The following is a 27944-nucleotide window of genomic DNA, read 5'->3' on the forward strand; positions in this document are numbered from 1 at the left end:
AACAGGCACTGGGCTCAGTGACCGAAGACCGAAAGGCCCCTGCCACACCAGGGCTACACTGGATTGAAGAGCAAAGTAGATGCTATTTATGGGGCATTTTTCGGCCTCACCCTGATGACTTCTGATTGGCTTTAGGGCAGATCTATCACTCATCTTCTGGGTTAGAGGTGGGTGGAAGGTCAACCACGACCAATATAAAACCACTCCTCAGCTAAGCCCCGCCCCATCCAGCTTCCTGTTGCTGTCCATCAACTACCTTGTAGGCGGGACTTTGCCTCCCGCCAGTTGGCTGGCGAACATGTCGTTCACTCTTCAGTAGGCTTCCGGTTGGCGCGCTCTACCGTCCATCAGTGACATTTCACAGTTCTATTGGCCAAACCAACGTCGCTCTAGGTGCCTCTCTTTGATTGGTTGGTGGTGCTGTCGGTCCCCAATGTACCGAACTCTTATTGGTGAACGCTGCCGTCGCTCGGGCGGTGGCGGGCTCCGGGATTGGCGGGTGCTAAGCGGGCGGTGTCAGGCTCTCGGTGGCGGCGGAGGCGGCGGAGGCCAGGGAGGAAGATGTCGTAATGAGCGGTGGGTCCTGGCCGCTGCCGGCGGGGTCTTCCCGGCTCTCAAGAGTCGGGAAGACGGGCAGAAGCCGCAGGGAGGAGGAGCCGGGGCTGGGGGTTCCCCCCTGGGGCCGGGCCTGGCGCCGGGGCCCGGCTCCGGGAGGGGCGGGGAGGGAGGATTCCCGCCCGGAGGAGGAGCGGGGCTGGCCAGCCAGGCGGAGGCACCCGGAAGGGGGCGTTCGACTCCCCGCCCCCTCCGAGCCCGCTGGGCTGGAGGGCGGCGCTTCCGGGGGCTGGCGAGAGGATCGGGCACCCGGGGCGGGCCTGGCACCCCCTCTGCCCGGTGGCCGACACGCGTCAGCGCTACCAGGCCCGGGGACGTTGCCTCGGTCTGCTCTGAGGAGGCGGTCGACGTCCTGTGCGCTTGTTCTGTGTTCGGGGACCCTCTTGCACTCTAACTCTAGGTGCCCATCCGCAATTCAAGGTTCTCCCGTGTGCAGAGAGGGGCGGGGGAATGCTTGAAATTCCGACGGCACCAACCACATGGGCACTGCTGGGTGTGGAAGCCAACCTAGTTAGCGATGTATCCCAGTCGAGAGATGGTGTCAGGACACGAGGGCACTCCCTAGGCAGATGACCTCTCGCCTGAGACTGCGGAGTGGGCAGAAACCTCCTTTTAATATTTTCACTTGCATCCTTGAACCTCCAACTAGATTATCTGCCAGCTCTTTGCAGAATTGTGAAACGTTTAAGAACTTGTTGACAGAGTTCCCAGCCTGTTACCAGACATCCCAGGCGGGGGAGGGAGGGGACTGCTGAATCCCAAAGGCCAGGAGCAAACCTAAGGAATGATAGAAGAAATAAAACAAAATGGATACTTACTTTCTTCCTCCACCCCACCTTCGTCCCCATTACGGTTCTCAGCCTCCTACCCATGCTTCTTGGCTTATGTTCCTGGTGGCTTTCTAATTTTAGATGAAAAGGAACTGCGTCTTCTCCTCTGGGCAATTGAGAAACTCGTCCTCACTTCATTCCTTGGTTTTGATTCCAATATACTGTCATGTCTAATTGTTTCTTAATTAACTTGATCCAGAGGGACTCAGTCCGGCTTTTCTCAGTGCACATTCTCCCGCAGTTTGTTTCTTCTGAGGCTACTTCTTGCTCACTTATTTGTTTTCTTAGAAAAAGGGAGGGAGGGAGTTCTGCTTTAAACAATTGGCCCATGGTCCCCCATGACATGGGTTTCGTTGCAGATAGAAGGGTGATGATTGTTACAAGGTACACTGGCATGCACTGTCTAAAACTTGCATGCTGTACCAGAGAAGGCACTAAGTATCACAGTGGAGGGCTAAATGTTGAGTTGGTATTTTGGATAAGAGTTTTTGGGCTAGAAAGTTTAGGGTGTTGGCCAGCTCACTGTTAGGCTTTGCAGGGAATGGTGGTGGAGTCCACACCACAGGAGTAATTTTGATTTGATAACACAAACCTGGTGTCTGCAATAATGAATATAACTGCAGTGTCTTGTTTTGTTTTAAATTCTTGTGTGCGATGAAGGGGGCGAATCTGTCAGACAACCTATCAATTGGGCTGATGATGTCATTGTTCCAGTGGCTTCTAACAGGCATTAATACCTGTTGGAAATGGATTCTCATTGGCTGGGGCGATTGGTAAGTTTTCTAATTCTGGTTCTTCCACTTGGTTGTACAGAGGCGTAACCTCTTTGTTTAAAAGCAGCAACAACAGGGCTTCCCTGGTGGCGCAGTGGTTGAGAGTCTGCCTGCCGATGCAGGGGACACGGGTTCGTGCCCCGGTCTGGGAAGATCCCACATACCGCGGAGCGGCTGGGCCTGTGAGCCATGGCTGCTAAGCCTGTGCGTCCGGAGCCTGTGTTCCGCAATGGGAGAGGCCACAACAGTGAGAGGCCCGCGTACTAAAAAAAAAAAAAGCGAAGAAAAAAACATAAGCTGGTCTGACATAATTACAAGCCCCCTGAGCTAGGCTGCTAAAGACACAGTCTCTTTGCCAAGGAGACCCAAGTAGAGTTAGTTCATAATTGGAACGTCCTGACTGCTCAGCAGGGAGAACTGACTCCAGGAGGAAGGAGGAAGAGTTTGGCCTCACTGTTGACAGCACATAGACCGGCAGGCTCTTTTCTCTCAGATTCTATTAAGTTTGGGCCTCTGGAGGCTTGTCAGAGGAGAGAAGAAGCTTTAAGAAGATTGTGGCAAATGCCTGGGGGAAGGAACCTCATGGCATAACAGCAGAGAGGACAGTTCATTTTGATATCTTTGGCCTTGAAATTTCTAGTTCTTCTGTTGATGAATAGCAGCCTTTCAGAGAAGTTGCATAGTCTCTTGTACCCTAAACAGTTCTTTGCTATAGGTATGTGATCATTCCCAAGCTTGCTTTACGCAAGTATTGCCCAACCAGGGCCTTTTTGAAAACATTTAAGCTTGTTGCAGCTAACCAGTAGACCCTGGTATTGGCTTGGGTTTAGCAGTCTTCTAGACCTTGCCCACTCCCATCTATATGATGGAAATGTAGCATGTTCTTCTAAGACTTACCTTTACCCCTTCTCTGTAGACACGCAAATTGGAAGCCTTACTTCCAAAGATTGAAAAACTTAGGAATTATTTTGGAGGAGATGGAACAACAGCCACAGAATGAAAGATGCAGAGAAACACTGGGTGTGTAGAGTATCAGAAAATGTAGAGATGTGAACACTTCTGAGTTTAAATGATTACATTGTCCAGTCTGAAACCTCGTGGGCTGCAGACTTAGAGCAAAATCTATTTGGAGAAACTCCAGTATTTTCTTGTGAGTGTATTGGGTGATACATCTGGAGTGTCCCTGTGAGCAGCTTAACTGGGTTTGTGAACGTCTTCCCAGCAAGCTCTAAGCCAGGACACTTGGCTTCATGGTGGGCTGGAAGCCAAGATGGGCTGAGAAGTGGACACCGTTGTGGATACACTTGTTGATGCTTTTGCTTTGCTTTTGTTTGGATCCACGTGCAACTCCTCTTGTGACTTCCTTCTGCTGAAGGAAGGGAAAGAAGCTTTCTCTTTATTTCTTCCTTCATAGCGCCCAGCACTTAGATCTTTATATTTCTGAACATAGTTGAAAGTCTCTTTCTCTCTGAAGAACTACTTCCTCGGTTATCAGATCTGTTTTTGGCTAGCAGCATTCTCTTAGGAGACCTCAGGGTGGGGAGGTATCACTTTGCTGTCAGTTATCTGTTGGAGCTGGGTGGAAAGATGAATGAAGTGGGTAAAAACGTGGGGCATTCCTAACTCAAGGGCACTGTCCGCTTGAGTAGGAAGGAGGTTAGAGACTGCCCTTGTGGAGATGTTCCCAGGTAGTACTGGTTGATTTGTTCCAGTTGACAGGATTCCAGAATGGAAAACTGATTTTTCTACTGCCTCACTCGAGGCTGAGAAGAGAGCCCAGGAGCAAGCAGAGTCAGCACTGGCAGCCTGAGGGACGCTACCACTTCACTGCACGTCTAGGTCGCGCTCTTTGCCGATGCTCTGAGGCCGCCACTAGCATAAGGGATTGCTTCTCATCAGGATGGGCTTCAAGCTGGCATGCTCTTGGGAGATGAGCTCCACTCAGGAGCAGAGGAGTATAAAGAGCTAAGTGCCCTGTTTTGCTGCTTCTCAGTTTACCCTCTGTGAGCAGCTCCGAGCAGTGTTGAGATGTCAGGGCTGTTTGTGTCACAGGAAGAACGTGCTTGCAGACCCAGCTGTTTGAATCCTTCCTTTGGCCATTTCCCCGAGCTATAGTTTGTTTCAACATCAGAACTGCATGCTGTCCCTAGCCAGAAGCGCCACCACACTGAGAAGTGTTTGTCCCCGTGCCGTGATTTAGGCTGTTAGGTGGTCTCTTTGTCTCAGCCATGCAGTGAAAATGGCGCAGGAACCAGCAGGCACTGGCCTCCACACTCCCAAATGTCCTCTCTCCAGAGCTTCCTCTTTGGGGTGTTTGTTACCTCTCCTAGGGGACTTGGTGGAATCACAAAGCTGCCTTTCAGAGGGTGTAAATAGGCAGTAAGAGACAGCAGGCAGGGCCACGTGATTGGATGTGGAATATTTCTGCCCCTGGCCAGTGTCTAACTGGGAGTCTTCTCAGACTAGCCTCAGAACAGACCAAAACATTTCCCAGCCATCAAAAAAGTAAATGGTGAGCCAGCCCTCTCGTCCCAGGGGAAATGAAGTCACTACTCATTTCAGAACCGATCGTAGCCCCGGGTGAATGTGTGAAGTGACTCACAAATAAAGCAGAGAGCACGTGTTTGTACCTAATGATATTGTTTAGGGGGGAAAAGTATGTCTTGGTTTTTTTTTCTCCTATTTTCGACAGAGTTCTGAGGCCCAGTATTTTTGTACCATTTCCTGGGACTGCTTCTGTCAGTGATGAGTTCTCACCATCCCCTGCTGGCTGCCCCGTGTCCCCACTGACTTCTCCAGGGTCCCTTCCAGTCTGATAGGATGCAAACTAGCAACGACACGGTCACGTTTTCAGGAGAGAGATTCAGGGTGGAGACACGTAAGAGGTATTCAGACAGCAGGTACGCACGTTGTCTTAACTCAGTCGGAAAAGAACTTCTTCCCAGTACTTGTTAATTGAAAGAAGCATTGAGATGTGGTGCCCGGTGTGTGGTGATGAGGTATGTGCTTTGAGAGTTCTGTCCAGGAGAAAGACGGGACCGTGCTGGTCCACGCATAGGCTCTTGTCCCCGTGTGAGGTGACTAGCAAGGTTGAGTTCCTTCTGGGACTGGATCGGCAGAGTTGACCTGGTGAGTGGATCCCAACCTAGTGCCAGGATATGCAAGTCTGCAGGTTTTCTCCTTTGGTTCTTAAATTCTACTCAGGCTCTCCCGCTCTGCAGCCTCCAGGATTCATTCATTTATGCACTCAACAAGCATATATCGGGCACTTGCTGTGTGCCAGGTTGTGGGGTGGGTGGGTGGGGGGTGCATCACTAAGTAAGGCAGAGAGAAGTCCCTGCCTTTAGGAAGCTTACATCTTAGTGGGAGACAGTAAGGCTAACTAGTAGATACTAGACAATGAGAAGTGCTAAGGGGAAAAACCAAATAGAGGACGGGAGAAGTGAGAGGAGCGGTTTACATAGGGTGGTCCGGGAGGGTAGTCTGAGTAAAACCCTGAAGGAAAGGAGGGATTGAGCCAGGCTCAGTCTGGGGAGGGGGTGGTGAGAACTCAAGCAGAGAGAACAGCAAGTACAAAGTCCCTGAAGAGGGGCCATACCTGGCATGTTCAGGAACAGCAGGGAGACCAGCGTGGCTGAAGCGGTGAATGAGGGAGAGTGACGGGGAGAAGTCAGAGAGGTCACATGGGCCCCTTATGTGTCATGGTGTGGACTTTGACTGGGAGACGGAGTGTACTGGGGGCTCTGAGCAGAGGAGTAACATGATTTCATTTAAGTCTGATGGATCTCTGGATGCGTGTTGAGAATAAACCAGCAGGGACAAGGTCAGAAGCCCAGCTAGGAGGCTTTCGCACTTATCCAAGTGAGAGGTGATGGGGACGTGAACCTGGTTGTTAACAAGAAGTGGTTGTGAAAGCAATCAGATTGTGAACATATTTTGAAGGTAGAGCCGAAAGTGTTTACTGACAAGTGTAGAGTGGAAAAAAGAAGGGTCGAGGATGACTCCCAAGGTTTTAGGGCTGAACAGCTGAAAAGGATGGAGTTCTATTCACTGCCGTGGGGAAGTCAGAAGAAGGCACAGAATTAGGGAGATAACAGGAGCTCTGTTTCGGGCTAGGTAGATTTGAGTTGCTTATTAGTACCTCCAAGTGGAGATGTCAGTAGGCAGTAAGATATACAAGTCTGAAGATATAAGTTTGGGAATCGTCATTATATAGAACCTGTATATATTATTGGTTTCTAAAGCTCTGAGACTAGATGAAATCCCCCAGCAAACAGGTGTAGACAGAAGAAAAATAGGCCCCAAGACGGAGCCCTGGAGCAGCCCGACCATTTAGAGTTTGAGACAAGGACCCAGCAAAGGAGTCTTAGAAGAAGCAGCTGGAGAGATAGGAGGCCACCCTACAAGCCAAGTGAAGAAAGTGTTTCAAGATAAGAGGGGCCAGCTGTCAGATCAACACCAGCTGAGGTCTAAGAATTAACCATTGGACTTGGCAATGTGGAGGTCACTGGTCGTGGGAGCAGTGTTTGTCGTGTGGATGGGAGGGGGCAAGCTAGCTGGAACAGGTTCAAGAAAGACTAGCAGGAGAGAAATGAGGGACAGCAAGTATGGGTGACCCTTGCAAGGAGTTTTGCTTGAAAAGGAGAGAAATAATGGATCTTGGCTTATAAAGGGAATTTTAACTTCTTGATGAAATTGTGGACTCACATCAGGGCTGAGGCTGGGGGTCAAAGTTGGGAACAGGGAAGACAGGATGGCTCAATAACTGGGTGGAGACAAGATCTCCATTCTTTAGCCTGTGGCATTAGCCACACCCAGAACTGTTCTCATTTCATGAAAAGTCCATGAAATTCCTTTTACTGTTAGGAGCTCTTTATATGGTTAGTATAGTTGTTGGAGATTTGCTTCTCAGAAATGCTTAGAGCAATTTGGAGTCTTTCTTGATCCTTTCTCCAGCTAAGCTGATTCTCTAAGCCCATTTCTCAGCTCCCTTTGAGGTCCAACTTTGTTCTCTAAAACCAGCTGTGGCTTGCTTTTCCCTCACCAGCTCTGAATTCTTCCAGGCTAGGCAACTGGAAAAGACTGGGCTTAGGAACGGTTTTGTTGGCTTCAGGCCCAACTGAGCTGACCAAAATAGCCAACAGGAGAACTGTCTACACAGAGTGAAATTCCTCCAGGGGAAATACCATAGCAGACAGCCAAGATGGCCATAGCCAGGGTGGTGGGACCCCACGAGGCAATAAAAACCTAGTACCCCCAGGCCTGGCTGTGGAGTTTGAGCCAAGTTCTTTCCCAGAGCCTGCTGTTGTGGTATTTCTTTGGATCCCTTCTCTCTCAGCCCCTGTCTCAAGAGTAGTATTCTCAAGTGAAAGACCAGTGGAACAGCCCCTAGTCTGATGGCCAGGGCTCCGGGGTCCCACGTGAGGCCTCTTCCTGTTACGTGGTGCTTGCTCCCTGAGTCAGCCTATGGAGAGAGCCCTAGAACAGAGCTGCACTCCCTGCTCCGTCATGGGGGGTGGGGGGAGTTCTGTGAGGGGTGCCGTGGGGCATATACACTGGCACAGAGCAGGGGCACTTGCCCCAGACTTGGGGAGCAGGAGGGAAGATGTCAGGAGAGTTCTAAGTGAGCTCTGAAGAGGGACCGGAGGTGGCCAGACAAATGGGAGCAAGTGTGCTTAGGCTCCGAGTGAGAGGACACGTTGTAGTTCCGGAAATGGAGAAAACTGAAGTGTTTGTCCGGAGGGTTGGAAGAGCAAGAGATAAAGTGGGAGAGGGGGAGGTGCAGGGAGGGAGGGGGTGGCTTCTTTGGGCCTTTATAAGGTTATCTTAAAATCCTTTGGAAGCTATTGAAGGATTTAATCTGGGGAGTAACTGTGTGGGATTTACATTTTAAAAGAGTCTTCAGACCAGTTGGTGGAGGCTGGATTAGAGGGGGCTAGGCCAGAGGCTGGGAGGCCATTTTGAAGACTTTGGGCCGAAGGTGGTTAACGCCAGCATAATGCAGATGGAGAGAGGTTTGTATTTAGGAGGTAGACCCAGGAGGACTTGAAGACTGAACGGTGATGAGGATGGCGTTCAGGTTCCCTTGTGATTGAGAGGCTGGTTTAACCAAAAATATTCATCATTCATTCAGCCTGCAGGCACTGAAGTGTCGCTGTGCTGTGTTAGGTTTGATGTAGCAGTTCAGCGGTGAAGACAGACCTGGGCCACCCTTCCATGAGTGTGGAAGAGAGACATTAAGCCCATGATTATTTAACGGGTGGTGAGTTACCAGAGGAGTTAACCCCATCTCAGGGGTCCTGGAAGGCCTCTCTGAGGAAATGACATACCTGTTACATTACATAGTGGGCTCTTGGGGGGAAAAAAAAACCTGCCTGAGACCTGAAGGGTGAGTAGGTGGGTATTAGCTAGTGAAGAGAGAAGAGAGCTCTAAGCAAGGAAAGGGCAGCGGCAGAGATGGAGGCTCTTCAAGGATCTGGAAGGAGGCCCGTGGTGGCTGGGGGTGAGAAAGCTGGGGAGAGAATGGGCAAAGGTGACAGCTCAGTGTTGGAAGTTCTGTGGCCAGCCCAAGTGGAAGGCCCACAGAGGGCTGGATGTACTGGTCCGCCACTCAGAGGGCAGATGTAGGCAGTTCATAGACCTGGGAGTCATCAGCCTGTGGAAGGTACCTGAAGCCATGTGAGTGGGCAGTCACTCATGGAATGGGTGTTGGGTGAGAAAGATGATGTTGAGGAACATCCATATTGCAGGGGTGGCAAAAGGAAGAGGAGCCCACAAAGGGAAGAGTTGGCCAGAGAGGTAGGAGAAAGTCCATGAGGATTTCAAAGAGGAGGGAATCGTCAACGGGTCAGAAACTGCTGAAGGGGGTCAGCTGGATTTAACAATGAGGAGGTCCCTCGTGACCTGGGCAAGTGCAGTGTCAGTAGAGAGCTGGGGTGAAAGTCCAAGTGAGAGAGGAGGGGGTAGCAAAGTGCTGGCAGCTTTTCCACTAAGTTTGGCCGAGAAGGGAGGAAGCTGTAGCTGGAGGGACGGAGGTGGAGATGAACGATCTGTATGTACCTCAAAAGCCGGGACACTCAGGGGATGCTTTTCCCCTGGTTTTGGAATTAAATTGGCTTCCAGCATGGGGAAAAGGAAAGTCAGGTGTGGTCCTGTCAGGCACTGGACACCCCCCAACCCCTGTCTGGAAGCCGTGTTTGATAGCCTTGGAAATTTTCCTTGCAGCCTAAGAGAGCTAACTATTGCTTGTGTAGTAAATCACCGTAAAACTTCACGAGCCAGAGGACTGTTGAGAAGGTTTTAGCCAACCCAAATTAATGAAAGTCTGAATGATAGCACTCTGAAGGAAATGCAGCCTTTTCTTCCAAGAATATGCAATAACCCCACTCACCAACCTTGCTAAATGTAGGTTTCAGTGAGCAGATATAAACTGCTGTTAAAAGCAAATGGTACCATTGAAACAGTGGCAGTGGTATAAAACAGTTCCCTAACTATGCCTTAGAGTCCCTTTGCAGGCTTCATACACTATTTAGCCTCGCTTTGAATAGTATGAAGGAAAAGCTAAGCCCAATTTATGTCCAAATTATACATTTTAAATATAAGGCTCCAAATTAACGAGGTTCTAAAGTACCTTTGAATATAGTCCTGCAGTTAGGCATCTATGCTACTTCTTAACCACTGTTCATTTCCAAACACCAATTGGAAATGCTGCTTTTCCCTTTCATGGGTAATCCCAGGATATAATTCTGCAGTGGCAGGGAGATTAGTTGCCCAGGTCCACAGCCCAGGGGCCACAAAACTCTGAGTGACTCTAGGAGAGATACTTAAAACCACTGGTTTGAGATCTGGAGTATTTCAGGGGCCAGCGGGGAAGGCAAATGAAACCAACCAAGATGGTGTGGGTGGAGTGCCCACAGCCTGCAAGGGCGTCAAGACTCTGCTGTAACTTTTTTTTTTTACAAAGTTTATTTATTTTTTAAATTTTATTTATTGATTGATTGATTTTTGGCTGCGTTGGGTCTTCATTGCTTTGCATGGGCTTTCTCTAGTTGCGGTGAGTGGGGGCTATTCCTCGTTGCGGTGTGCAGACTTCTCATTGTCGTGGCTTCTCTTGTTGCGGAGCACGGGCTCTCGGCACGCGGGCTTCAGTAGTTCCAGCACGTGGGCTCAGTTGTTGTGGCTCGCAGGCTCTAGAGCACAGGCTCAGTAGTTGTGGTGCACGGGCTTAGTTGCTCCGAGGCATGTGGGATCTTCCCAGGCCAGGGCTCGAACCCGTGTCCCCTGCATTGGCAGGTGGATTCTTAACCACTGTGCCACCAGGGAAGTCCCTGCTGTAACTTATTAACTGAAGAGCCTCTTAGCCCAGCCCAGTCTCCAGACAGTTTGAGTCCAGGGTGATAATGACTGCAGGGCGAGAGAGGGAGATGGGAAAGGGAGGTGAATAAGCACTGGGCCAGTTTTCATTTTGTTTGCGCTCTGTCCTGTTCTAGTGTCCTTCAGTTTCATAACAGGGGATGTCTGAGGGAGAGTCATTCACCATTCACCATTTTTAGCTAAGTGAACCTAAGCCCAGGGGAACCTCTTGGGAGAGGCCCTGCCTTCCCTTCCCAGCCGGCAGCTAACTCATCTTGTGTTTTTATCGGCAACACGGTTGGAGGATTATAAACAAGTTTAAATTATCAAACAAGATCATTTAGTCCAAGTTCTCACCCCATCTAGACATCCCATCTCTGACAGAGACACACATCCTGTCTCTGGCTAAATGATTTCAGAGAAGGGAGAACATTACCTCAGGAGGCAACTGATTCCATCTTTTGAAAGTTGTCCCCTCTAATAAACCGAAATTTCCACCCCAAAGTCTACCCATTGAACGTATGTATGGAATAAACACCCTGGTGGGTATCGCTCCTCTGGTGTCCTGGTCACTACCATGGCTGCCCTCCTCTGAACGAGCTCCATTTGAAAATCCCCCTTTCAAAATGTCCCTCAGGACGGAACCTGACACTCCAGATGGGGCCCGAGTGCAGAGCAGATGAGGACTATTATTTTCTTCTATGATTGAATTTTTGGAAATTCAGTCCAAGATTGCAGGAGCTTTTTCGGCCACCACATCTAGATTCTAACTGCTTCCCATTTAACTTTGAGTCAAAACCACTGGGACTTTTTCTCATGAGAACCGCTATTAAGCTCTATCTTCCTCTCCTATATGCATGATTTTTTTTCTTTTTTTTTGCTTAACCCAAGTGCAGTGTTTACTCAGCTTCAAAGTTTAAACCACCATTTATTGATAACCCCCTGTGTGCTCAGTGTTTTTCATATTACTGACGCCTCCTAGAATCCTGTAAGGGTGACGTTACCTCTGTTTTACAGACGGTGCACTGAGGCTGGGAGAGGAATGCCCCAGCGATCCCACCGTCTGCATTCTCATTTCGGTCTGGAGCCTCATGCTGTTAAGCACTGCACATACCAGTTTTTTAAGATCTCTTTGAACCCTAATACAGACACCCATTGTGTTCACAGTCCTCAGTTTTGTGACATCCATAAAGTTAATTTGCCTTCTAGGTCTTTTGCATGGTTTCCCAAACTTGGGTGGTGGAGAGACTGCTTTGAAGCCATGTTTTCCAGCCTGTAGGGCACAAAACCAATTTAGTGAGTCACAACTGGCATTTTAAAAAATGAAATAGAGTAGAAAAATACCAAAGCCCATGACATGTAGCAAGGGCAAATTTTGTTTCAGGAAATTCTCATTACATCAGCACAGGACAGGGACGTGTGTGGGGGGGTGCATATGCGTACACTGGGTCTTGATGTAAATTGTTTTTATGACTGTGGTTCATGGTCTAAATAGTTTGAACACTGCTCTAAAGGGAAAATGTATTTCAGTCAACTTAGATTGTTTTCATTATAAGGCTGCAGCCTTAATTATGTATGCACATAAATCTGTTTATCAACTCATAGATCTAGTTCCTGTAAAATTTAATTAAATAACTACAGAAAAGCCAATAAAACTCAAATCAACAACATCATTTTGGGAGGAAAACAGTTGACTGAGCCCAAATTGCTGCTGTCAGCGTAAGCGCAGCACAGACTTGACATCCGGGCTCCTTGAGTTCCGCATGCCCACCCTGCAGTGTCTAGTGCCCAGCAGCATGGTCTTTCCAGGCTTCTGAAGAGCTGTCATTCCTCACTTTGCACAGATGTATCATGAATTACATGTGCAGAATTGAGTTGTCTTAATTAGCCCATGTAGTTAGAGTGGTGCCACTTGGTACCAGTACAGTTGTAAACACACACAGGCCCAGAAATGTGCAAATCTTGGTTAAGCAGCAGTCACCCAGCGATCTGTAGTACATGTTCATTTTTAAAAGATGATCATCACGGTGAAAACACAAGAATAAAACATTCTGTTAGAGAAAGCACGAACCTCCGAGGAGAAGCCTGCATATCCTGGTCCTGGCGTGCACCCGTAGTTTGAGACCCTGGTTGACACCATAGCAGCAAACTGCTCAGGATGGCCTGGGTCTCAGCACTTAGGTGGAGGCACGTTCAGCTTAGCCCCCAAACCAGACTATCATCCTGCCTGCAGTTCTTTTCCTTCTCGTTCCTAAGAATACTATGAACATTTCAGTCAGATGCCTTGTTGTTATAAAGTACACAGTGTATACCATTCTCTTGATGTAGCCAACCAAAACCCCCAAAAAAGAAACAGGTTTGTTCAGCATGACTTGTTTTTGGCAACCCCAGCTTATTCTTTGTGATCACTGCTTCCTTACCTCAGTAATTGTAGTTGCTGCTCAGTCATTTGTTCTAGGATTTTGCTAAGGATCAGTGTCTGTAATATTTCAGGATCCACATGTACGATTTTGCCCAGAGCTCTCCTCTGGCTCCTCAAACAGCTTGCAGGTGTGCCTGCAAAGTGTCTCCCTACTCTGGAGTGCAGTTCATGTGGCCTTAGGGCCTGGAAACCATTTAAGGCTTTGATGAGCCTACTGTACTTACCTGTCCTGGGCTGCAGTTCCCGCTTTACCTTTTCTTTACCTTTCCCATTTAAGAGTCACTCCCCCAAAGAGAGAAGCCAGAGGCAGCTGAAACGTGAGTGGTTCCGCCTTCTTCCTGACCTCTGTCTTCTTCCTGCCAGATGCCCAGCAGGGGCTCTATGCCTGAGTCGTTCTGCCTCTTCCAGTCTCTGAGTAATACCCTTCTTGTTTCGGTACCTCCTGAAACCTACTTTCCAAAGGTCTAAGATACAAGTCCGGCTGTCTGCCTGGTGTTCTTTTCCTTAGTGATTTATAAATTATAAGATGGCTTAGATCCTTTCCCCCCAAATTCTCCTGATTTCCATTTTATTTGTATTTCTCTTAGATCAGACTTAAGTTCAGAGTAGAGATTCCTTTCATTACTTCCTCAACGTTCTTTATTTTCCTTTATTTAAAACAAGTATAGTAGAGTGTATTCGTTGTGGGGAAAATGAGAAAATACAGAAAAACAGAGGGAAAAATTCTTTAAGTGAAGAAAAAACCTACCACCAGGAGATAATGGCTTTTAACATTTTAGCCCCTTTTTGTTTTTAGACTTTTTCCTGCTATATTCATATGTAGAAATATATACACATTTAAGGAAAAACAGGATTTATTATATTTTCATTCTCATTATATTCATTTATTAGCTCTCCTAATCTCGGTGATACCTATGGGGCCATGCCTGTTGTCCTATGTAAAACTGTAAATTCATTTAAAGGAATTCCCTGTGTGCTATCTGTAATCTATACCAGGGCCATTGTGCTTGTGTGGCGAAAGCTGAGCACAAAGCGCTCAACACTTTTGCATGGAGTGGGTGTGTCCTCCTCGACAGGCATCCTGGCCCGGAGATGCTTCTTTCCCAGGCTGGCTTGGCATCTGGCTACGGGAGGAGTGAGCAGGAAGCCTGGGTCAGAGCCACAGGATTAGCTGGGGGCTTCCCCTGCCCACCGTATAGGGGTTCCAGTCTAGCTGGGGAGAGTCAGCAGTACCCGGCAGAGAGGGCTCCATTAGGTGGCACAGCGTAGTTACTGAAGCCAGTGTTATTATAATCTCGGTATCTTCACGGTATCCTAGACTTTATGATGGTTGGAGGAGACGGTCCGATAGAGGCAGGACCCGCTATCCTCACAGCCTCAGATGGTTGAGTCTGAGAAAGGGAGAAGGTCATCTACTGAAAGAGTTGTAGGGCTGCTAACCTTGAGTGGGGAAGTGTGGGGAAAGGTCATTAACCTCTCATGGGGAGGCAGCCCAAATAGAGGCAAAAAGAAAATCTGAGGCAAGGGGACTTGGGTTCTTTTCGGGCATCACGGGTATTACTCTATCTCTTTTCTTCCAACAGATCCACAGACCAGCATGGCTGCCACTGCCGCTGTCAGTCCCAGTGACTACCTGCAGCCTGCCGCCTCCACCACCCAGGCGAGTGAGCAGTGGGCTCTGAGGGTTGGGGGCTGCATCAGCCTGGAAGGACTCACTGAAGCTGACATGAGACCGCATCTGAGCTCTGCCCTGGCTAACTATAACTCCCCGAGGCAATGAGACCAGAGAGGGTTCAGTTTTCCACTTTTTCTGAACTAAGAAACTAGGGCCACTCATCTAAGGTGCCACAGTTGAGTCAGGGGGAAAAGCAGGATGAAACTCAAGTCCTTTCCTCCAGACCCCACTGGCCATAAAAGGAAAACAGAGACTGTGTCCCCGCACCCTAGAGGCTCTTTCCTTGTAGCTTCAAAAGAACAGCCCTCCTTGATCAAAAAAGTCATGTCCCAAGCACTGGAAAACACTCTTCCAAAGGGTTTATTCCTCCTGTCCCCCTCCCTTTCTTTTTCCCTCCCTCCCTTCCTCAGTCCTTCCTCACTTGATGACTCAGTAAGGTGCGCTAACGGAGCTCCATCTATAAGCTGAGGGTGATTCCGTGTCCTCATTAGACACTAATAGACCAGTAGGGAGTAAGCAGTCAGCCCATGCTGTTAGTTCACCCTGTCAAGGGGTGCTTCTGGGGAGTTCCTTCCTGAGAAAGCCATTTCTCACCCTTTCTCCCTTAATTTCTCAATGGAGAAACCAGTGGGGAAGGGGAGATGGGCCACTGTCCGGAGAGGATGCTGGCTCCCTGCCCGCCGGTGGGGGGGAGCCTGCGAAGAGGAGAGGATCTTAAAGGGTGGGGCGGCTGGGCAGCAGGCCTCCTGTCTCACTCCTTTTCTCCACGTGGTGTCTTGCAGGACTCGCAGCCATCTCCCTTAGCCCTGCTTGCTGCAACATGTAGCAAAATTGGCCCTCCAGCTGTTGAAGCTGCAGTGACGCCTCCTGCTCCCCCGCAACCCGCACCTCGGAAACTCGTCCCTATCAAACCTGCCCCTCTCCCTCTCAGTCCCGGCAAGAATAGCTTTGGAATCTTGTCCTCCAAAGGAAACATACTTCAGATTCAGGGGTCACAGCTGAGCGCGTCCTATCCTGGTGGGCAGCTGGTGTTCGCTATCCAGAACCCAACCATGATCAACAAAGGGACCCGATCGAATGCCAGTATCCAGTACCAGACGGTCCCTCAGATTCAGGCAAGCAATTCTCAGACCATCCAGGTACAGCCCAATCTCACCAACCAGATCCAGATCATCCCTGGCACCAACCAAGCCATCATCACCCCCTCACCATCCAGTCACAAGCCTGTCCCCATCAAGCCGGCCCCTGTCCAGAAGTCGAGTACGACCACCACTCCGGTGCAGAGCGCGGCCAATGTGGTGAAGCTGACAGGTGGAGGGGGCAATGTGACACTTACTCTGCCTGTCAACAACCTCGTGAACACCAGCGACACCGGGGCCCCCGCTCAGCTCCTCACGGAGAGCCCCCCGGCCCCGTTGTCTAAGACTAACAAGAAAGCCAGGAAGAAGAGTCTTCCTGCCTCCCAGCCCCCCGTGGCCGTGACCGAACAGGTGGAGACGGTGCTGATCGAGACCACGGCGGACAACATCATCCAGGCAGGAAACAACCTGCTCATCGTTCAGAGCCCTGGTGGGGGCCAGCCCGCTGTGGTCCAGCAGGTCCAGGTGGTGCCCCCCAAGGCCGAGCAGCAGCAGGTAGTGCAGATCCCCCAGCAGGCCCTGCGGGTGGTGCAGGCGGCATCCGCCACACTCCCCACCGTCCCCCAGAAGCCCTCCCAGAACTTTCAGATCCAGGCTGCTGAGCCGTCGCCTACTCAGGTACCACGCACACCCTCTGCACGCGCCTCCCTCTCCTCCTCAGCTCTAAACGGCTGATGCTCCACCCCCGTTGGCTTGCTTTCCTAGATGATGCTGATGCATCTCCTGATCTGACCTGAGTGTTGGGAGTCAGTACTGTTTGGGGTGGGTAATAAGTGACCATTTCTGCCAGTTCATAGGGCCACGTACTGCTTATCTTTAGAAATCAGATGCGACATGCCTATGTACCTATATTTTGGAAACTTTCTTTATGAGAGTCTTTTGGCAGGGGGATGAGTAGCAGGCAGATACATACTTTTTAATAATAAAGTTTATTTTTTTATTCTAGAATTACATACTCCGAATGATAGCAAGAATTAGTCAGAACCATAGAATTTGATGTAAAGTAAGAAAACCAATGAGAAAAATGCTGATCATTGTTAATGACAAAAAAAAAAAAATTAGGAAGAAGCACCCTAGCTTCATAGCAGGGACATTTAGGATAGATTCTTCTGGGATGCTAACTTGAACAGGAGCTTATTTTTGGCGTTCATTAAGGTGCTGTAATACTAAAATTTATTTGGCTGTGCAGGGCAGGTTTTATGCTTTGTGTAAGCCTAGTAAATGCCAGAGATTAGGCCCATGTTGAAGATGGAGAACCTGGAACTCAGAGAAGTTACCCAGTATCCAGCTCTCATGGAGCCCAAATGACAAAAGAGCCAGGATTCAACTAGATTTCTGACCTACGCTTTTGTCCTTACTCCACCCTGGCCCACCCTGGCTCTTGTGTATGGCAGGGGCTACACTTAAAATTGTACAAGGATTTTTTTAAATATAAAAACCAGCTCCTGCCATGGAGGAATTTACAATCCAGCTGTCTGTAGAGAGAACCGAGGCGTCAGAGTGAGTGACGGAAGTAGGGAGTTGTGTAGTCTCCCAGGTGGAGAAGTGCCCTTAAGTTTGAGCTGCGGACATAACGGATGCACAGGAAATCTGAGGCCTGCCCTCAAGTGCCTCCTCCTTTCTGGCATATTGCATACTGCCCAGGGGTTTTCTATGAATCGTGTAATTTGTTACAACACGTGTGAGGCTCCCTTATCAGACCTACCTTAAAGGTGAAGAACTGAGGGATACCCGCTAACTCCTCTCTGCAGTGCCTCCCCTCCCTTCCCTGAGGTCCTGTGTCTGGAGACTGATGGAGGCAGGGCTTAAAACTAGGTCTTCCTAAGGAAAAAGGCATACGTATGCAGAAGGATTTAGCTACTGCATTACTTTGTGATGATGACATAGTTTTCTGGTATCTGGAGGTGCTTTCTGTTACCCAACGGTAGATTTAGGCTGTTTCTAATCTTATCGCTAAATAAATTCCTAAAAGTGGGTCAAAGGATATGCACGTTTTAAAAAATGTATTATACCCTGTATCAGAGAAATTGGCAATCCTCAGCCCTGAGGTCAAATCTGGCCCATCTATCTGTCTTTGTAAATAAAGTGTAATTGGAACACAGGCATGCCCATTTGTGCGGCTTTTGCACCACAAAGCAGAGACCTCATGACCTGCATAGCCTAAAATATTTACTCTCTGCCCTTTACAGATAAAGTGTGTTGACCTCTGCTCTACATTGTGGGAAAGAAAATGTTCTAGTAACAGAAACTTCAGATATGCAGAAAATAGCAATGATTTGCAAAAGGGGCACATACCAGAAAATTGAGGATGAGATGTGTATTTATTAAGAGATAACATGAGGTTTGTTTGTTTGCTTTTAACTGAGAACCACAGTCCTAAATAACCCAAGGATCAAAAATAACCCCAATCAAAATCACAGTAGAATTTTTTTTTAAACAAGTGACTTTTCCCCCTGTATCATTTGAGTGTAACTTGCCACCATGCCTCTGTTACTTCCAAATGTTTTATAGAAAGTGTGTAATTCTTATACGCAAGGAGGACAACAGCACAACCTTCAGACATAGGCAGTTAGCAAGGAAACACACTGACGTCTAATACAGAGACCCCATTCAGGTTGCTCATCACTTGCCGCAATGATTCCTTTGTGGCAAAAGGATCTCATCCAGTATCACACATTCCATTTAATTGTCATGTCGTCTTAGTCTGTTTTGACCTGGAATAGTTCCTCAGTCTTTACTTGATGTTCATGACCATGACACTTTAAAAGGACAGTTACTTTGTAGAGTGTTCCTCGGTTTAGGTTTGTGTGATGTTCCCTCATGGATAGATGCAAGTTGTACACTTTTTTTTGCAGAAATATCAAAGAAGTGATGCTGTGTTCTCACTGCATCCCAAAAGGAGGTGCATGGTTTCGATCTGTCTCAGTACTGGTGATGATTAAAGTGATATTTAGCGGGTTTCTGAACCTTAAAGTTACTTTTTTTCTCTTTGTAATGGATTAGTATTTTGTAAGGAGATACTTTCTGTGTAAATATCTCATTCCTTATCAGACTTTCGCCTGCTTATTTTAGTAGCTTTCACTGTGTTAGAGATTTTTTTTTTTTTGGCCAGACTGCAAGGCATGTTGGATCTTAGTTCCCCGACCAGGGATCGAACCCCAGCCCCTTGCAGTGGAAGCACAGAGTCTTAACCACTGGACCACCAGGGAATTCCTGTAACTTATTCTAAAATAAAAAGTTAATTTTAAAAAATCTCTTATCATGGGACTTCCCTGGCGGTCCAGTGGTTAAGACGCTGCGCTTCCACCACAGGGGGCCTGGTTTTGATCCCTGGTTAGTGAACTAAGATCCAACATGCCTTGCTGTGCGGCCAAAAAAGTTACATTTACAGAAAGGTTGCAAAGGTAGTACAGAGTGTCTTATACCTCTCACCTGGTCCCCCACCACCACCTTGTTAAACGTCTTACATACCAGGGTACACGTGTCAAAACTAAGAAACTGACATTAGCATGTTACTGTTCACTAAACTCCAGACTTGATTGGATGTCACCATCCAATCAATTAATCAGTTATGTCCTCTTTCTGCTCCAGGATCCCGTCCAAATACCACATTGCACTGTGGGCATGTCTCCCCAGGCCCCTCTGGTTGGATAGCTTCTTAGTCTTTGTTTTCCATGATCTTGACAGACTAGAGGCACATTGGTCAGGTATCCTATAGAATATCCCCCAGGCTGGATTATAGGTTTTTGGAAAGAATACCACGGAGGTGAAACGCCTCTTTTCATCACATTATATGTGGGGTACATGATGTCCATACAACATCTCTGATGATGTAACATCCCTGATGTTAACCATTATCACTTGGTTAAGGTGGTGTCTGCCAGGTTTCTTCATTCATCAAAGCTGCTACTTTTCCCTTTCTCAATTCTTTGGAAGTAAGTTGCTAAGTCTCCCATCGTCAGGGGTGGGAGTGGGGGTGAGAATTAAGCTCGACATCCTGGAAGGGACGGTATCTATATAATATTATTTGGAATTCTTCTATAAGGAAGATTTGTCTCTTTTCCATTTATTCATTTATTTATATAAATTTATTTATTTATTTATTTTTGGCTGTGTTGGGTCTTCGTTGCTGTGCACAGGCTTTCTCTGGTTGCGGCGAGCAGGGGCTACTCTTCATTGCGGTATGCGGGCTTCTCGTTGCAGAGCACGGGCTCTAGGCATGCGGGCTTTAGTAGTTGCAGCATGTGGGCTCAGTAGTTGTGGCTCGTGGGCTCTAGAGCGCAGGCTCAGGAGTTGTGGCGCACGGGCTTAGTTGCTCCATGGCACGTGGGATCTTCCCAGACCAGGGCTTGAACCCGTGTCCCCTGCCTTGGCAGGCGGATTCTTAACCACTGCGCCACCAGGGAGGTCCCACCATTTATTTTTTTATTCGATCATGTATTTATGTCAGTAGAGACTCATGTATATTTATTTTATACTTTGGAGTACAATCCAATACTGCGTTATTTATTTTGTTGCTCACATTGTTTCAACTCTGGCCATTTGGAGCTCTTTCTGGTTGGCTCTTGCATCTGTGTGACATACTCCCAGTCTTTTTTTTTTTCTTATCAGCTTTTTTTAAAAATAAATTTATTTAAATTTTATTTATTTATTTTTGGCTGCATTGGGTCTTCGTTGCTGCACACGGGCTTTCTCTAGTTGATGAGAGCAGGGGCTACTCTTCGTTGCAGCGCACGTGCTTCTCATTGCGGTGGCTTCTCTTGTTTTGGAGCATGGGCTCTAGGTGTGCGGGCTTCAGTAGTTGTGGCACGCGGGCTCAGTAGTTGTGGCACACAGGTTTAGTTGCTCCACGGTTTGTGGGATCTTCCTGGACCAGGGGTCTAACCCGTGTCCCCTGCCTTGGCAGGCGCATTCTTAACCACTGTGTCACCAGGGAAGTCCCCTTTTCAGCTTTAGTGAAATTTACCCTTTTAAAGTGTACAACGCAGTGCGTGGGTTTTAGTATACTCATGGAGTTATGCAGCCATCACCACTATCTAGTTTTAGAACATTTTCATCACCTCAGAAAGACCCCTTTAGTGGTCACTCCTCATTTCCCCCTTGCCCCAAGCCCTGGCAACCACTAATCCATTTTCTTTTCTTTTCTTTTCTTTTTAAAATAAATTTATTTATTTATTTTTATTTTTGGCTGTGTTGGGTCTTCATTGCTGCACGTGGGCTTTCTCTAGTTGCAGCGAGCGGGGGCTACTCTTCATTGCGGTGCGCAGGCTTCTCATTGCGACGGCTTCTCTTGTTGCAGAGCATGGGCTCTAGGCACATGGGCTCCGTAGCTGTGGCGCTCTAAAGCGCAGGCTCAGCAGTGGTGGCACATAGGCTTAGTTGCTCCACGGCATGTGGGATCTTCCTGGACCAGGGCTCGAACCCGTGTCTCCTGCACTAGCAGGCAGATTCTTAACCAGTGCGCCACTAGGGAAGCCCTAATCCATTTTCTATCTCTATAGATTTGCCTATTCTGGACATTTCATGTAAATGGAATCTTACCATAGGTGATCTTTTGCAGCTAGCTTCTTTCACTTAGTACACCGTTTTCTGAGTTCATCCATGCTGTAGCAAGTGTCAGTACTTCATTCCTTGTATTTTCCCAGCCCCAGTCCTGGGATCAACCATTTGTCCTAGGAATCCTAGTTCCTTTTATTGGAGGATGTGATAACAGTTTTTTAAATTCTATCATTTTCTTCTCCATTTGTCTATTTGTCAGTATGGATTCATAGGTTCCTGTTTTATTCACTGAGTTATAATCCATTAGTATTGTTATTTTGATGTTCAAATTATCCTATGTTTAGCCAGTGGGAGCCCCTCCAAGCTGGCTCTTGTGTTCTTTTCACATGTCACCACCATTCTTTGAGCATTTCCTTACTTTCTGGTATAAGAGGTGTTCCAAGGTCTTCTTGTACTTCCGCTGACCAGAGTCCTCGAATCAGCTATTTCTCAAGGAGCCCTGGTTTCTTTTAGTGGAACATGGGATTTAGAAGCTAAGAGATGGGTGCTAGGTGAGCTCATTGCTCCTGGAGTTTTGCTGCTTTCAGCCTTTCTCAGTGGACACAGTTAAGAAGTATATATAAATATACCTATACATATATCTGTAACACCAAGATAGATACAGAAATGCACACACATATATACATACACTTATATTTATATTTTTCTATTTATATTGAAACCTAAGAGTTTCCATCAATACCTCTAATCCCCATCCAGTACCACACGGTTCATTCTCGTTCTCAGGCTCTAATATGCATATTTTTAAAGGCTTTGGACACATATTCCCAGATTTCCCTCCAGCAAGCCTAGACCACTTCACACCCCTTGACGTAAGAACATGTGCCTATTTCCCTACTGTCTCAGCAACAGTGAGCATTATGTTTTATTGTTCCATCTTTGTTAGTATAAATTGGAGAAAGACAGTAGTCTCTCCACTAATTGTGCCTCCTAAAGGCTGTTTTCATTTCTTTGATGAGCATTCACAGCGCATCTTTTGTGGGGTCATCATTTACCTGCCATCTCATTCTTCAATTCGGAGATTTGGCATTATATTTTTCCATGCTAAGTAAATTAAATGTTTTGTTTCAAATCAACAGTCGGCATTTGTCAGCTTAGTACAGGGATGCCATCAGCCCTTTTTGTTGAACATCAACAGTGGGTGAATGTAGGCCTGGGCTAGTTGGAGAAGACTTGGGTGGACAAAAAGGCACCCGCTTCTCCCTTGGGCAGGGAGATGATGCTGCATTGAAAGGGGGCAGGAGGGCTTCCCTGGTGGCGCAGTGGGTGGGAGTCCACCTGCCAATGCAGGGGACACGACAAGAGTGTTATACCAGGGAATGGATGATATAAACATTCTTTAATGCAAAAAAAGGGTGGGGGCAGGAGCCAGGGCTCTCAGGGGGCATTGACTTTTTCTCTCTGGCCCCTCCCAGGTCTACATCCGTACACCTTCTGGTGAGGTACAGACGGTCCTTGTCCAGGATGGCCCCCCAGCAACAGCTGCGACCACCTCCACCACCACTTGTAGCAGCCCTCCATCCCGTGCTGCTCATCTGAGCGGGACCAGCAAAAAGCACTCGGCTGCGATTCTCCGGAAAGAGCGTCCCCTGCCAAAGATCGCCCCTGCCGGGAGCATCATCAGCCTGAACGCAGCCCAGCTGGCAGCGGCAGCCCAGGCCATGCAGACCATCAACATCAACGGTGTCCAGGTCCAGGGTGTGCCTGTCACCATCACCAATACTGGCGGTGAGGGAAGGCCCCTGGCCCCAGGCATGGGCAGCCTTGAGTTAAGGTTGGAAGGAAAGGAGGGAGCCTTTGGACTGGCTTGTGCTGCACTTCTCAGTTCAGTGGTAACATTGGGTGATATTTACGGTATGAAAGCAGCCTTGCACATAATCAAAGGAACATTGTAGGTACCTAGCACAAATGGTTCGTTGCATTCTTTAGCTGGGTGAAGGGCAATTTTCAAGGTAGTGGGAGCTCTCTGAATCTCCTCCCTTCCTCCTTGAATGAATTTCCAGCACTTTATGCATTTGGTTTAGTGGCCTGGGAGAAGTCCACCCACAGGCACTCCCCCTGCTTTGATGGCTTTATGCAAGTCCTAGAGGGCTTGACTTGTTCCAAAGCCCGTAGAACGGACTCTCCCTCTGTTAACAAAAATCCCTGGAGACTTCCCTGGGAGCAGAGTTGGTGTCTCACAAGGGCCTAAGGTTGGAGGAGATTCTGGAAAAACACTCCAAGACCCATGTGGGCAACGTCTGGAAGTGAATTTGGCCTATGTAGTATAGTGGTTCTGGGCATTGACTCTGAAGTTGACTGGGTTCCCATCCAGATTCTACAAGTTCTACATGTGTGGTCTTGAGCCTCAGTTTCTTCACCTTTAAAAGGGGGATGATAGCACCTATTTCATGGGGTTATGAAACTTAAGTGTATTAATACATTTAAGATCTCTAAAATGGTATCTGGCACATAGCAGGCTCTCAAAAATACTAGCTGCTATGACTGTCAACCTTACTATGTGCTGGAAGGAAGAAGGGGGTCAGGCTCCCTCTTCTGCCCCTTTGGGCTTCCTCACCCTGAACTCTGCTCCACTCCTCCCCACAGGGCAGCAGCAGCTGACAGTGCAGAATGTTTCTGGGAATAACCTGACCATCAGTGGGCTGAGCCCCACCCAGATCCAGCTGCAGATGGAACAGGCCCTGGCTGGAGAGGCCCAGCCTGGGGAGAAGCGGCGCCGCATGGCCTGCACGTGTCCCAACTGCAAGGATGGGGACAAGAGGTGATTTGAGGAGACGGGCCAGGTGGCCAGCCTGGCGTGTGTCCTGTTCCCCAAGCCCTCCCTGGGACACAGACAGAGAGGGGACCAGGGGCTCCATGCTCTCCGACCTGACCCCACATCCTCTCTCCATCCTGTCCCGCCCCCATCTCTCTACCTCCCCGCTGTCTCTGCTTCCCATTCCCTCCACCCCACCCTCAACCCAATTCCCAGGTCTGGAGAGCAGGGCAAGAAGAAGCACGTGTGCCACATCCCTGACTGCGGCAAGACTTTCCGTAAGACGTCCCTGCTGCGGGCTCACGTGCGCTTGCACACTGGCGAGCGGCCCTTTGTCTGCAACTGGTTCTTCTGTGGGAAGAGGTTCACACGGAGTGACGAGCTCCAGCGGCACGCCCGCACCCACACAGGTCTGCTCCCTCCCCTGCGGTGCCCTCCAGCCCCCCGCCCCCCCACTCCACACTTCAGCTCCCTGCCTCTCTCCCCACCCCCACTCCATTGTCCTCAGCGACATGGAGACTCCTGGCCTGGCCAAGGAACTGCGGCACTGAGCGAGGGCTACAGACTGTCTCCTCGAGGTGCAGGACTACCCGGAAAGTCTCGCAAGCCATTCCTTTATTGCAGTGTTTCCCAAAGTGAGGTCAGTTGCGTGGCACAGCCTTGATGGCTTCTGCCATAAGCTGCATGTGTTTAACGGTCAGTGGCATCTTGTGCAGGCAGTGTACTACACATTCTACCCGTTAACTAATGTCATCCTCATAACGACTCCATGGGGACGGCACTTTGATTGTGCCCATTTTACTGAGGCATGGAGCGGGGGCCGGGTCACACAGCCAGTGACTAGTGGAGCTGGTTCAACCCAGGCCCTCTGGCTCCCAAGTTCACGCTCTTAGTCACTATCCCACATTGCCTTTCCTACTGTTATTTACCGAATGATTTTCCTTAAATCACTTCACTATTTTTACTTACTATTTTTTTCACTATTTTTACTCTTTTATGTCCAGTGCAGTGTTATTTTTCACATCACTGGCTTGGGTTGATAGCTAAGTGTTTTAATGTGCTGGCAAACAAATACAAAACTATAAAGTAGAAAATCGTTCATGCATCTGCCACCCGAGATTGCCCTGGGTGTCTCCGGTGGTCCACAGCACATGCTTTGAGAACTGCCGCTCCGGCAGATGCCCCCAGTGAGCAGATGCCTGTCCTGGGCCTGGGGACACGAGGCCCAAAGCTCTGGCTCCTGGCCAGCGTGGCGGGGCAGGTCACGCCCACCCTCTGCAGGCTGCAGAGTAAATAGAACAGCAGCAGAGCCAGCCCGGGTGTGCGGCTCAGTCTGGCAGGTCAGAGGGGAGTGGGGTTTCCCTGTGAGGGGGCGGACTTTGAGCCGGGTTTAGTCAGAGGGACGAAGATCAGAAGAAAGTAGGTGACAGGCTACACGGGAAGCGTCCTGGGTGCAGGTGCACAAGTATAGCGTTTGGCACAGCACAAGGAATGGAAACAAAGTAGACTGGAGGGTGATGGCGGGGAGGGGATGAGGACTGACAAAGGTTCCCATCAGGGGATCACGGGGAGCACTGTGTGAGCAGCAGGTAGGCCGGTGACACGGCTTCACAGGTGCCCCTCACACCTCACGTGTGTGCCTCCTTTTCCGGGGCATGGCACTGTGAGTGACGGGCATCTCCTCTTCCCAGGGGACAAACGCTTCGAGTGTGCCCAGTGTCAGAAGCGCTTCATGAGGAGTGACCACCTCACCAAGCATTACAAGACCCACCTGGTCACGAAGAACTTGTAAGGCCAACTGAGGCGGGAGGCCTCGCAGATTGCAGACCCCTGCCTGTGTCCTGCCTGGGCCCCTGGAGGAAAGAAGGCCCACGGCTGCCCTGGGCCCGCCCTCTCCCGTCCCTCCTGTTCTGCGACTGTCCCCACAGGAAGGGACTCTACCGCCCCCATACTCACCTCCTTCTGAAGCCCCTTGGCTCCTCCCTGGCCCTCCCCTCTCACCACAAGCTCCCGGCCTGCCCAGACCGTGGACAGTGGCCGTGCCCAATGAGACGTTCTAAACCAGGACGAGTGGGAACCCTTATTTCCAAAGGAAAAACGTGAATTTCACTCCATCGAGGAGCAAAGTGAGCCCCCCCTCCCCCAAACACTGCCGGAGTCGCATCGTGCCATGCCCCTCCCTCTCCTGCACCTCCCTGGCCCCCTCAGCCACTGCGGGTGCCCCGGGGCCCTGCACGCAGGGCACCACTGGCATCCAGCTCCACCTCCGGAGAGGCTCCAGAGGCCGCCTCCGCTCCACATTCCCCTGCCCCACCCCAGCTCTCCTCCAGCACATTCCAACTTTCTATTTAAAAAGTAAAGCTACCCACGGACTCCCTGATTCCCCTCTTTTTCTATGGGGAACGTTGCCTTATACTCTACTTCCGATGATGAACACTGTGTATTGTGTGTGCTTTAAAGAAGTTTTATTTAATTGCTCCCTTCTTCCTGTTCTTGTTACTCACCTCCCCCATGCCTGCTTTTAGTTTAGGGTTTTTGGGGGGCAATGATGAGCATATGAATTTTTTTCTCACTCTAGTAATTCTCTTTTCTAAACGACACAGCATTTCAACTCGAATCTGGATTCAGGTAAAACACCTTCCCATCCTGAACCTCATCCCTCCCCCTCATCTCACCCACCCCAACCAGCCCAAGCCCTACTTGTGTACAGTGTATATTGTATAATAGACAATTGTGTCTACTACATGTTTAAAAACATATTGCTTGTTATTTTTGAGGCTTTTAAATTAAACAAAAATCCAACTTTATTTTTAGTTGTAACTGCTTGAGGTATGTTTTTGAATTAAGTGACAGATTTGTTATCCTTTATTAACAATGTACTTTGTTGGTCAGCGCTGGGCTGACAAAAATTTTTTCTTGCTAATAAATTTAGTTGCCTGAGGCAAAATCTGCAACTTGGCACTGCAGCTTCCTTTGTCCTTCCCCTCGGAGAGCTCCGAGAGGGGAGTCCTGAGGAGGGAGCCCTGGTCTCTCGGAGCTGTCCGCACTGGGACCAGGGCAGGACCTGGTCCTCCTGACCTTGACAGATCTAGGCCACAGCCCGAAAAGGGCTTCAGCCACAAGGACCTCCTGGCATTGGCACAAGCCCCCAGAGCACCTGGGGGGCTACTCCAGAGGGCAGGGCCTGGTGCAGGCGTTCCTGCTGTGTTCTCCCCTAAGCCAGTTTTGCCCAGATCAAAGCAGGCATACTCTGCCCAGAGACTCAAATGAACAGCAGTGCCTTCCTTACCAGCAAGTGAATTCCTCCACTCAACTCTCCAACCCCTGGAGCAGGGCTTTGGCCTCAGAGCCCGTTAGTAAGAAGCTTAGGAGAGAAATCCAAAGGGACCTTGCCTCAGTCACTTCCAGAAGGCTAAAGAGTCTGGAGAAAACACAGTTCCCCAAGGTCCTTTCCCAGGGTGGAGGGCCAGGCCAGAACCCAGCTCTACCCGAGAGAGAACCCTGGCCCCAGTTTCTGTTCTTCTACTGTCCCTCACCCCAGCACCGCAGGGAAGGCAGCAGGCTGATTTTGGTTTTAGCAAGTGCTGCAGATCTGAAATTTTGGTGGGGATTTTTGGGGGTGGGCAGGGGTGGGACAGGGCTCATTAGGAGATCGGGGGTTGGGATGGTAGGCAGACTGCGATGGGACCCAGCTCAGTACCTGTGTTTACACCTAGCAGGAGCCTGAAGAGCATCTGAGCTGAAGGAAGAGGCAAGTTGTTCTCAAGCATATAGAGAACAGTACGTGCTTTTCTTGTAACAACAATGCCTCTTAATCAGCCTCG

General features: G+C 49.0%; 1 protein-coding gene across 2 annotated transcripts; it reads left to right on the top strand.

Annotated features, from left to right (window-relative positions):
* Positions 1-520: 520 nt before the first annotated feature.
* SP2 (Sp2 transcription factor) lies at positions 521-26863 on the top strand. Of its 2 annotated transcripts, none has more exons than XM_059996523.1 (7): positions 521-576; positions 14576-14652; positions 15450-16424; positions 22781-23093; positions 23952-24126; positions 24337-24530; positions 25812-26863. In XM_059996523.1, the coding sequence occupies exons 1-7, from the start codon at positions 570-572 to the stop codon at positions 25910-25912; spliced, it is 1842 nt and encodes a 613-aa protein (XP_059852506.1). In that variant the 5' UTR covers positions 521-569; the 3' UTR covers positions 25913-26863. The 2 variants fall into 2 exon arrangements, with proteins under 2 accessions (XP_059852506.1, XP_059852507.1); XM_059996524.1 differs by lacking the exon at positions 521-576 and adding an exon at positions 1948-2218.
* The last annotated feature ends 1081 nt before the right edge of the window (positions 26864-27944 follow it).

Source organism: Delphinus delphis, chromosome 19 (assembly GCF_949987515.2).
Source record: "Delphinus delphis chromosome 19, mDelDel1.2, whole genome shotgun sequence".
Classification (NCBI taxonomy): Eukaryota; Metazoa; Chordata; class Mammalia; order Artiodactyla; family Delphinidae; genus Delphinus; species Delphinus delphis.

What these genes read in the sequence shown, in the direction of transcription:
- SP2 (XM_059996523.1), top strand. An exon ending in CTGCCGCCTCCACCACCCAG is followed by an intron (nt 14,653 to 15,449) that starts GCGAGTGAGCAG and finishes GGTGTCTTGCAG; the next exon opens with GACTCGCAGCCATCTCCCTT. An exon ending in CTGAGCCGTCGCCTACTCAG is followed by an intron (nt 16,425 to 22,780) that starts GTACCACGCACA and finishes GGCCCCTCCCAG; the next exon opens with GTCTACATCCGTACACCTTC.